The 10,631-nt window shown below is 40.1% G+C and overlaps 1 protein-coding gene across 1 annotated transcript; it reads left to right on the forward strand.

Annotated features, from left to right (window-relative positions):
- Window positions 1-1,512: 1,512 nt before the first annotated feature.
- LOC311048253 (chymotrypsinogen B-like) lies at window positions 1,513-10,327 on the forward strand. Its single transcript, XM_084061402.1, has 8 exons — window positions 1,513-1,660; window positions 3,351-3,476; window positions 3,844-3,965; window positions 4,637-4,719; window positions 6,483-6,561; window positions 8,262-8,442; window positions 9,152-9,285; window positions 10,003-10,327. Exons 1-8 carry the CDS (start codon window positions 1,618-1,620, stop codon window positions 10,162-10,164), a joined length of 930 nt encoding a protein of 309 aa, XP_083917528.1. The 5' UTR covers window positions 1,513-1,617; the 3' UTR covers window positions 10,165-10,327.
- Window positions 10,328-10,631: the final 304 nt, after the last annotated feature.

Raw genomic sequence — 10,631 nt, forward strand, 5'->3', positions numbered from 1 at the left:
TACCCTCGTACCCCCAAATCCCATCCAATCCATTACCCCCACTCCCAGAACCCCCGGTCCCCATGCCCCCAACCAACACACCACAACCCCCAAACTCCACCCACCCAAGCCCTCATGCACCCCCCACCCCATAACCCCCCAACCGCCACCCCACACCCCATAACTCCAAACCCCATCCCACCCCCATACCCTCATACCCCCCAACCGACACAACACAATATTCTCACAGGGTTGTTGGCTGCCACGGTGTTCACGTGTGATTTTGATCTGCATTTAATACAAAATCACAACATGGATGTTCACATCTAAGCAGCAATGACAACCTCTAACCACAAGTTCAAAATGTTCAACGCCAAAACCTCCTATCTATACCTAAAAATGACCTCCTATCTACATAGATGCACATAGGAGGTTTTTACCTAGAAACAGTTAGGCTTATAAATGAATAAATAATGTTTTTTTTTATGCTCATTTTGAGATCAAGACATTCTACAGTACTGTAACAAGTATTACCAATCACATTTTTGATCAACTCACACTCTTGGTGTGATAAAAGTTTCACCACCTGACACTAATCATTAGCAATCAACAAGGCAATGCAATTAACTTGACAGTTACTAACAAATACTTAAGTAGTAAGGGTGGAAGACACTTTTGTATTTTGAAAATAATTAATTTGTACAAACTGAAAGACATTTAGATGGTCTACATAACACAGCATTCTAAAGTTTCAGCTCTGTCTGCTGCTCAACTAGTTCTGGTGCAGATAAGAGGTTTTGCGCTTCAACATTTTAACACTAATTGGCACTGAACAAGATAGGAGGTTTTAGTCAAATGACTTTTCTGACAAAATGAGGGGCAGGACTATCTTGCAGACAGACTGAGCATGTGCAGCATAGCCTATAGTCCTCATCCACAGTGAAATCTGAAAATCATGAAATTTGCACTTAGGAGGTTTTGCGTTTTGGCCATCGATTTGCAGAATCCCCAGAACCAAAGATTTGAGTTACAAACGTTACAAAATATATATATATAAAGATTTGCACATATTTTCACAATTCTTTTCAAAAATAGCAGATATACAAGCTCATAGCGCGGCAGCCAAATAAATCTAAAAATGACACACAGATGCGTTCCCGGTCTTAATGGGTTAAAACATGAATGATTTATATTGTTGCAACAAGAGAAAGACTTACATGTACAAATACAATGCAATGCAATGGAACATCCTGTTTGTCCTAGCGCGTGTCAGTTCTGGCCACATCTTATATACTGAGCCCACCAAAGGCTTCTCACATGGCCACAAAACCATATGTTTCAACACCTTCTGTCTCTAGGACACCGCCACGCCCTCGGTGAGTAAGGGAATTCCACACAAACGCCTGATACACTACACAACTGATATTATACACACCCCGTTCAGGTAGAGATCTGTAGCTGATGCAATGTTTGGGTGCAAGGATTTTTTTGTGCAATGATGATTTTGTTCCCCTGGGGCGTGTCACACTGACATGTCAAAACTACAGAGATATAAGACACTAAGTGTTGGTCTAGTTCAGACTAACTGGATCTGAGCATTGTATCACTGTAGCCGTATTGACAGCTATACGGACAGACATGAATCAATTAACCGTTGCGTTCCTTCTGCTCTGGACCTCAGGTAAAGTACTACTCTGTTTTAACCAGTGTTGATTGCGTCGATTAAAACTATGACGGAAAATGTTCATCGACTACCTTTTTCCACTGACGAAAACGAAATAAAAACTAAGCTATGATGACTAAAACTATAAGACTAAATATATTGTCAATTTCATCAACACATAAAAACTAAAATGTTAGTGAGGGACGAGTGGAGAGTCATTTTATGTTTGGTTGCGCTCGGGTGTGGCGCTCTGAAAATAGCCGATCTACAAGCTCACAACGCATCGCAGCGCAATGCATTGTGAGCTTGTAGATCGGCTATTTTCAGCATGCGACCAAGTGTAAAATCAGCCATTACGACGCCATCAAGGCACCGCCAAAATACATTTTAGTCGGCTAAATCAACTATAGATTTATTCGACTATAATCTTATGATATTTAGTCGACTAAAACTAGACAAAAACTAAAACATATCAGATGACTAAAATTAAATGGAATTTTACTCAAAAGACTATGACTAAAACTAAATCAAAATGTGTTGTCAAAATCAACACTGGTTTTAACGATCATTGTTGGACGCTGTGAAAGATATTACAATTTAGGCCTCATGTGGTTACCTTGCTTATCGTAAGTTACAATGAGCAAGGCAAAGAGCAGTGGTTGAAAGTAATTGAGAATGTAGTGAAGTACTGTACTTAATACGTGCACATTTTGTTCTGATAAGTACAGTGTGGAGGAACTTGTATACTTCCAACTCTGACATATTTCTAAGACAAATATGATGACAAGGACATATTCAAATAAGTAGTCAATTGTGGCCTCAACTTTTATTTTTTTATTCAATATCCACCCCAGGGCTTTGCAGTTTTACAATTTAGGCATATTTTTGTTGCATCATGAGGGTGAGATAATTAGTAATAATAATTAAAACAATAAATAATTCAAATTAGTGTGTGTTTGAAGTCCATTCGTAGTTTACAGTTTGGTTATCGTCCCGGCTGCGATGAGCGTTAATGTTACCGACTCATAGATTTGTCAACAATTCAGCCTCGGGACTGACAGAGTGTGAGCATCACAACATCAAAAGTCATCATTTGGTCAAGAATACCATGCAGTGTTGATTTTGACAGCAAATTTTAATTTTGTTTTAGTCACAGTCTTTTGAATACAATTCCATTTAGTTTTAGTCATATTTCAGTCATCTTAAATGTTTTAGGTTTTGTCCAGTTTTAGTCGACTAAATATAAGATTATAGTGGATTAAATCTAGTTGATTTAGTCGACTAATTTTGGTGGTGCCTTGATGGTGTCGTAATGGCTGATTTTACACTTGCATGTTGCATGCTGAAAATAGGAGATGTGCTGCGACGCGTTGTGAGCTTGTAGATCTGCTATTTTCAGAGCACAACACCCGAGCGCAACCAAACATAAAATGACATGTCTTAGTTCTACTGGATCTCTTCTCCACTCCTCTCTCACTAACATTTCAGTCCAGTTTTTATTTATTGATGAAATTGCCATTATATTTAGTCTTAGTTCAAGTCATATCATAGCTTAGTTTTTATCTAGTTTTTGTCAGTGAAAAAAGTAGGTAGCAGACGAACGATTTTCGTCACAGTTTTAGTCGACAAAATCAACACTGACACGATGAAGTCATTTTTAAGTTTTATCGCCCAGTTTGAACTGGTATACTCTTCATCTTTTCAACAGGCCCAACACTGGTATCAGCACAGGCTGCCGCTGCGACCACGAAGGCTGTGACTACGAAGGCTGTGACTACTGTCAAACCTTCCACAGCTGCCCCCGTTAAGACTACTGTCCAACCCGCCCCCACAGGTAAGATGTGTGTAGGCTGGCATTGGCCCCAGACTGATGACGTGGATTCACTCTCACGTTCCTCCCCGGTATCAGTCTGGACTTCGGCCCATAGGGAGCGAGTATGAGAAAAAATCTGAACATTTCTGAAGAATTTCTGAAAAATCTCTGAAAGATTTCTGATTTTTTTTCTGGAAATTTTCTGATTTTTTTCCTGGAAAATTTCTGATTTTTTCCTGGAAAAATTCTGATTTCTTGTGTGTGTGTGTGTGTGTGTGTGTGTGTGTGTGTGTGTGTGTGTGTGTGTGTGTGTGTGTGTGTGTGTGTGTGTGTGTGTGTGTGTGTGTGTGTGTGTGTGTGTGTGTGTGTGTGTGTGTGTGTTCTTCAGTCTGTGGTGTTCCTGCCACCGCACCAACGGTCCCTACATGTCCATCGTCCCTACGATTCTTTGGCATCGTCAGCGGTGCGGAGGCTAAAGCTCAGTCCTGGCCGTGGCAGGTGTCCTTTCAGGTACATAATACAACACTTTGTTTAAGAGACCACACCTCTTGTCAGTGGTGGAAAAAGTACTCAAATGTTTTACTTGCGTAAAAGTATTAATGCTGCAATGTAGAACTCTGTTACAAGTAAAAGTCAGGAATTAAATATTTAATTGAGTAAAAGTACAAAAGTATTGGTATCCAAATGTACTTAAAGTACCAAAAGTACTAAAATCTTTGAAAATAGCAGATCTACAAGCTCACAACGCGATGCGACACGACGTGTTGTGAGCTTGTAGATCGTCTATTTTCAAATAGCCTAGGTATAGGGCTGAAGTGGTTAATGTATGTTTTATAATGTAATAATATGCAAAGTAACTAGTAACTACATTTTTTAAATAATTGTAGTGGAGTAAAAGTAGGCCTACAATATCTCTCTCTGAGATGTAGTGGAGTAGAAGTAAAAATAAAGACAATTGGAAATACTCCAGTAGAGTAAAAGCACCTCAAAATTTTACTTAAGTACAGTACTTGAGTAAATGTATTAGTTACTTAACACCACTGCCTCTACTTAAGTTTAACAAAGTATTTGAAACGCAATGAGATGAATGTGGAACGGGATGAGGAACCCAATAGACACAGAAGGAAGAAGATGTCAATGACAGACTGGACAGTGCATTCATTCCATGTATGTGAATTCAGACTACCGCCGGCTTGCATTTCTGTGGTGGATCACTGATCAACGCCAACTGGGTTGTGACTGCTGCCCACTGCAATATCAACAGGTACAGTACAGACAATGTCTCCCTCTGAACTAATTATATATACTAGACCATACCCGGTGAAGGGCGCCCTTCACCATACCCGGTGAAGGGCGCGCGTCCCCTCGTATATATATAAAAATTTGCTATATAAAAGAGCAAAATAGGCTTGCTATTTTCTGTTGCCCTGCAGCAGGCTTGAGTATATTTTTGATGGCATTTTACACCACTAACAACATTAATCAGAGAATCACACGTCTTTGTCACAACTCGTGTTTTGTCTTTTTTAACCAACACAGTACAAAGTACTGGACACACAGATGACACACAGGTCAAAGATGACTCAGGTCATAAACCTGGAAATACAGGAAAATAAACATTGTATTACCATATATTCATAGCATATGATTCACAATTAAACAGCAGGTAATGTAGCACAGTCTATCACAGTAGAACCGAAATAGCAGAAAATGACTACAATACCCATGAGGCATTCTGAACCATGAGCCAACAACGCGTTGCCCCAGCTACCATTAAGTTACAGTGTCTTTACAATACACAAAATACACCAAAATAATACTTTTCAATGGACTACTTGGGATAGCACTGAATCTACCATTAGTTTTGGGATACGATGTATACAAAAGGGTAAACAGCGGTAGCCTGGTAAACCCTCCCTCCGGAAATCTCATTTCCATTTGATTTCAGAAAGGAGTCTGGTCTGAAACGCCTTTCTCCAATAATCGCTCTGCTCGCCGAGCCGACGAGCCTATCAGCGTCGTCGCTCATTGTTCTGTGATTGACAGCGACAGTTGGCCAATCAGGTGGCGAGTTCGAGTGAGCCCGAATGAACCCGAGTGCAGCCTGAGAGCCGCCGACAAAAGACGAACGGCAGCCATTGTTGTTTGTGCGAGTGCCTTCACTTCTTACTTTCAGTTTTATAACGCTTTCAAACTTCTTTTTTGAGGCACGGAATTTACTTATAAGATATCGTTTGGATATAATTTAGTTGTTTAACTTCATATATGTGGTCAATTAATCATGACAGAGCCTATTTAAAAATATAAATTTAGAGAACCGGCAGGGGCGGGGAGTGACACGCATGTATCCCAATAAGGCAACCTATTTTCGGCATGGCCGTCCCAAAAGTCCCGTTGCGTCACATAGTCTGGAGCTCGTCAAAATGAACTGCTCATTGGCTGAAGGGGAAAAACGATCATTGGTTGAAGGGGTTGTCAGTCAACGGTATTACTCCCGCCCAACTCCAGCCCACAGCGATTATTGCAGAAAGGCGTTTCAGACCAGACTCCTTTCTGAAATCAAATGGAAATGAGATTTCCGGAGGGAGGGTTTACCAGGCTAAAACAGCGGAGCCTTGGCGGACGTTCGCCCGATCCTGGAAGAGAACGACATAGAACCGTTCTTTATGGAGCTAATGTGCATCGTGTGTGGGGAAACAAATCTGGAGTGTTTACTTTCCACAGCAGAGAGTGGGCGGGGTCTATGGTGTAGAGTCGGTGTTGCCATGTCCGCCGATTGTAAGCGCTGTAGGGCCAATGTTGGTGTTAGGGTTCGTTTGGTTTGGCCTCGTTTTCATAGACCTTGCTGCTTGTTTCTCTCGCGAAACCTGGCACCAACCACGCATGCGCAGTTTGATCAAGAGACCACTCTACCACCAACCACCACCACCACCGTGAGCTTACTAGAATTATAATAGGATATATATATATATATATATATATATATATATATATATATATACTCACTTTTTTTCTAAAACTTTTCAGTGCTCACCTTGTGAAACTCGGCCTGCACGACCGCAAAGTCACAACAGGTGCGACTGCCCAGAACTTGAAGATTGGAAAGGTATGTGCTGTTTCATAAGTTCTGATAGGGACACAACATTGTTTTATAAGTTCTGATAGGGACACAACATTATTTTATTGTTTTATAAGTTCTGATAGGGACACAACATTGTTTTATTGTTTTATAAGTTCTGATAGGGACACAACATTGTTTTATAAGTTCTGATAGGGACACAACATTGTTTTATTTTTTAAGATCTGATGGGGACACAACATGATTTTAATAAGATCGGATGGGGACACATTATTTTATTGTTTTGTTCATTCACATGACAATCTGGGTCAAAACTGGATCTTTTGGTCCAGAATTAACCTCTGCAAGGTCAAAGACGTCACGGTCAAAGTGGGTGACAATGGAAGGAAAGAGTACATTACCTACTGTACCTGGGTTGTATCTTATAGGAAAATCTTTCCAGTGAAAACATGGCAACCAAAGTAATGAAAAAAGTCAACCAAAGAACACTATTTCTGAGCAGGGTCTCCTTGTTGGTCAGTAGGAATTACACTGGGGACATTACCTGGAGCACATACCAAAACAAACTGGTCAGGTTGCTGCTTGGCCTCACTTGTAGAACTGTCCTAACCCCTGCTTGGTTAAATTTGTTTTACTGCTGCTGTATGTCACCAAAATGTGGAATTCCCTATAACAGTCTAGAAAAGGTGTGACTCCTTACCCTCCTTTAAAACGCCATAAAAATGCATCACCAGAAACGACCCCCCCCCCCCCCCCCCCCCCCAACTGTTTACTGTACATATTTTTTTCATTACTACTAGTATGTATATGATGTTTTGCATATTATTGTTTATTTTCAAATGTGTCGATGAATTGAATACACAGGACCTCAATGGAAATAAGCCCTTTGGGCTTATTTTAATATTCGTTTACAACTTATCATTCAAATGTTTTCAGACATTGTGTGTTTGTTTACATGGCTGCCATGTTGGATACGGCAAAAATCAAGCAACGCAAGTTGATATGAGCCAGGTGCTCTGAGTCTTTGATTAGACAGCAGTCATTATACAGAAACAATAACACACCGCTGAATTCAGTGATTGACCAATCAGAATCAAGCATTCAACCAAGCCGCGTAATAACACTTTATAAGATTTGATAGGGACATTATTTTGTTACATTTTATCAGGGTCCTCTCCATTAACCCAGACCTGAAGCCGATTCTACATGTCTCCTAAATCTCAGTATTCTGAAAAACGTATGTTTCTATATCAGTGGTGCTCAATCTTTTTCATGTCAAGGACCCCCAAAATGATATGTATTTGGCCGCGGACCCCCATCAAAATATTTTGTTCCAGGGACCCCCAGAAGCAAAGATTTGAGTTAAAAATGTTCGCTTAAAAAATATATATATTCAAAGATTTGCACACATATTCACGAATTGAGTGCCGCGCTACGAGCTTGTAGATCTGCTATTTTTGAATAGCCCAAAGTGTAAAATAATGCTTTTTAGCTCAAATCTAAAAATGACACAGTTCCAGGTCTTAATGGGTTAACCTGCTCATCATTTTTGTCATTTTCTGTTTAATTCTTGGGCATTTCTTTATGTTCCTGCCGCTCCAGATTGTAAAGTGGTTGAAGCCAGACATTCAATCAACAAGCAGCAGCACAGCAGCAACAACTAGTTTTAGTTTTTTTTTTGCACATCTCTCCTAACAGCTAAGATGAATGTATCTTTTCCCTGATAGGTGGTCAATCACCCTAGCTACAGCAGAACAACTCTTGACTATGACATTGCACTGATCAAGCTGGCAACCCCTGCCAAGATCACCGCGCAGGTGTCCCCCGTGTGCGTGCCTCAGTCCACTGACATCTTCTACGCTGGCATGCAGTGTGTGACCACCGGGTGGGGCGGGACCCAGTATCAACGTGAGTGAATGACGTACAGGAAGCCAGTGGTGTAAAGTAACTAAGTACATTTACTCAAGTACTGTACTTAAGTAACCTTTTTGGGTACTTTTACTTTACTGGAGTACTTCCAATTTTTCAATACTTTCACTTCTACTCCACTACATGTCAGAGGCAAATATTGTACTTTTACTCCACTGCAATTATTTGAAAACTTTAGTCACGAGTTACTTTGTAGATTTTGATTACAAAACATGCATTAACCACTTCAGCCCTAAGCATACTTAGGCTATTTGAAAAGAGCCGATCTACAAGCTCACAACGCGTGAGCTTGTAGCTTGTGTACGCCTTGTCCAGAATATAGCTGTAAAAGCGGCAAAGCTTCAAGACGATTTAAACCATTTAGACCAATTCTGAAAACACCTTCTAAATCCTAACCTAAAGTAAAAAAACGTCAAGTTTGTGCACAATAAACAAATAATAATAGCTTATTATATCTATAGCAAAAACGAAAATGACACAGATGCTTTGCCCGATTGAAAGTATAACAACGTATACGCTTTCCAGGTCTAAATGAGTTGACAAACAAATGTATTTTCTTCTCAAAAAGTATGACATTAAGTACTACTCTATTACTCTACTACTCTACTACTCTACTACTCTACTACTATTTAACAACAGACTCTTGTCTAAGAGCTCAAAGCTCAAACCTAACCATTATGTCTTTCAGAGGCAGAGAAACCTCTCAAGCTCCAGCAAGGTTGTCTGCCCCTCATCGGCTATACATCGTGCAGAGCAACCTGGGGCACTTTCGTCACCCCTCGGATGATCTGTGCTGGAGCTACTCGATCTCAAATCTGCCAGGTGAGTGACATAACCCTAACCCTAACCCCAAACCATTTCCTAACCATAACCCTAACACAGATGTCAATGGAAAAAAAACACAAGAGGAAAACATCAAGATGCTATAATGGAGCTCAACAGCAAGATGCTGGAAGTAAAAACTCCCATTCATTTTCTGCAGGGGATTTTATTAATAATAATAATAATAATAATAATAATGAATTGCATTTTTATGGCGCTTTTCTAAGTACTCAAACTTACTCAAAGCGCTCTTACAATGGTTCATTCATTCATTCAGGGAGGGGACATTGGGAGGTATTACTGTCGTAACAATCCAAGGCAGACTTCCAACCACGAGCGACAAATAATAATAATAATAGTAATAGTAATAGTAATAATACAACAACAACAACAACAACAACACTAATAATGTAATAAGGGTAATAATAATAATAATAATGAATTTAATTTTTTATAGCGCTTTTCTAAGTACTTACTCAAAGTGCTTTACAATGGCTAATTCATTCATACATCATTCACACACACACATTCACACACCGATGGCGGAGGAAACCATGCAAGGCACCAACCTGCTCATCGGGAGCAATCAGGCGTTCAGCGTCTTGCTCAAGGACACTTCGACACTAACTCAAAAAGTTAGTGAGCCACTGGCGCCTGAGCCACTGCCGCTCATTTAGACATGAAACACGTTAAAAACACAAGTGCTTGTTGTTTCAGGGTGACGCCGGTGGTCCCCTGGTGTGTCAGAAGAATGGAGCCTGGACCCTGGTCGGTGTGACGTCCTGGGTCCAGACAGGCTGCGTCGCCACTACACCTTCTGGGTTCACCCGCATCACAGCGCTGCGTCCCTGGATCGACACGACCATGGCATGGAACTAGGGCTGGGAATCCATTAAAAAAAATCGAATTAATTAGATGCTTTGTAATTAATTAATCAAAATTAATCGCATGTTTAATCACATACTAATATTTTCTTTAAATTAAAACAGATTTTGGTATATAAGTGAATCAATGAGTGAATACATACGTTTAAGCAACAAAATATAGTTGTTGTTGTTTTTTTTTATCAAGGTGGTACTAAACAGACCAACAGATCAGTGCAAGTTTTACCATAAAGTGCAGCAATTTTAGGAATATATTCAGAGATTCAGGTAGCCTATATACAGTCAAGGACCTTCTGTAAACTCAAGCTCAAGTAAAACACAATACTTTCAAGTACATTCCAGAACAGTGGAAACCCTGACCATTAAGTCTTGATTGACCTTATAGTCCAACTCTCCCTCAATATCCTTGGCCTAAATAATAAACAGACCAACAGTTCAACATAAAGTGGTCGAGTGTGGGTC

Source organism: Gymnoscopelus microlampas, assembly GCF_963454915.1.
Source record: "Gymnoscopelus microlampas genome assembly, chromosome: 1".
Lineage (NCBI taxonomy): Eukaryota > Metazoa > Chordata > Actinopteri > Myctophiformes > Myctophidae > Gymnoscopelus > Gymnoscopelus microlampas.

What these genes read in the sequence shown, in the direction of transcription:
- LOC311048253 (XM_084061402.1), top strand. Translation starts at nt 1,618, where the DNA reads ATGAATCAATTAACCGTTGCGTTCCTTCTGCTCTGGACCTCAG. An exon ending in CCTTCTGCTCTGGACCTCAG is followed by an intron (nt 1,661 to 3,350) that starts GTAAAGTACTAC and finishes TCTTTTCAACAG; the next exon opens with GCCCAACACTGGTATCAGCA. An exon ending in AGAACTTGAAGATTGGAAAG is followed by an intron (nt 6,562 to 8,261) that starts GTATGTGCTGTT and finishes TTTCCCTGATAG; the next exon opens with GTGGTCAATCACCCTAGCTA.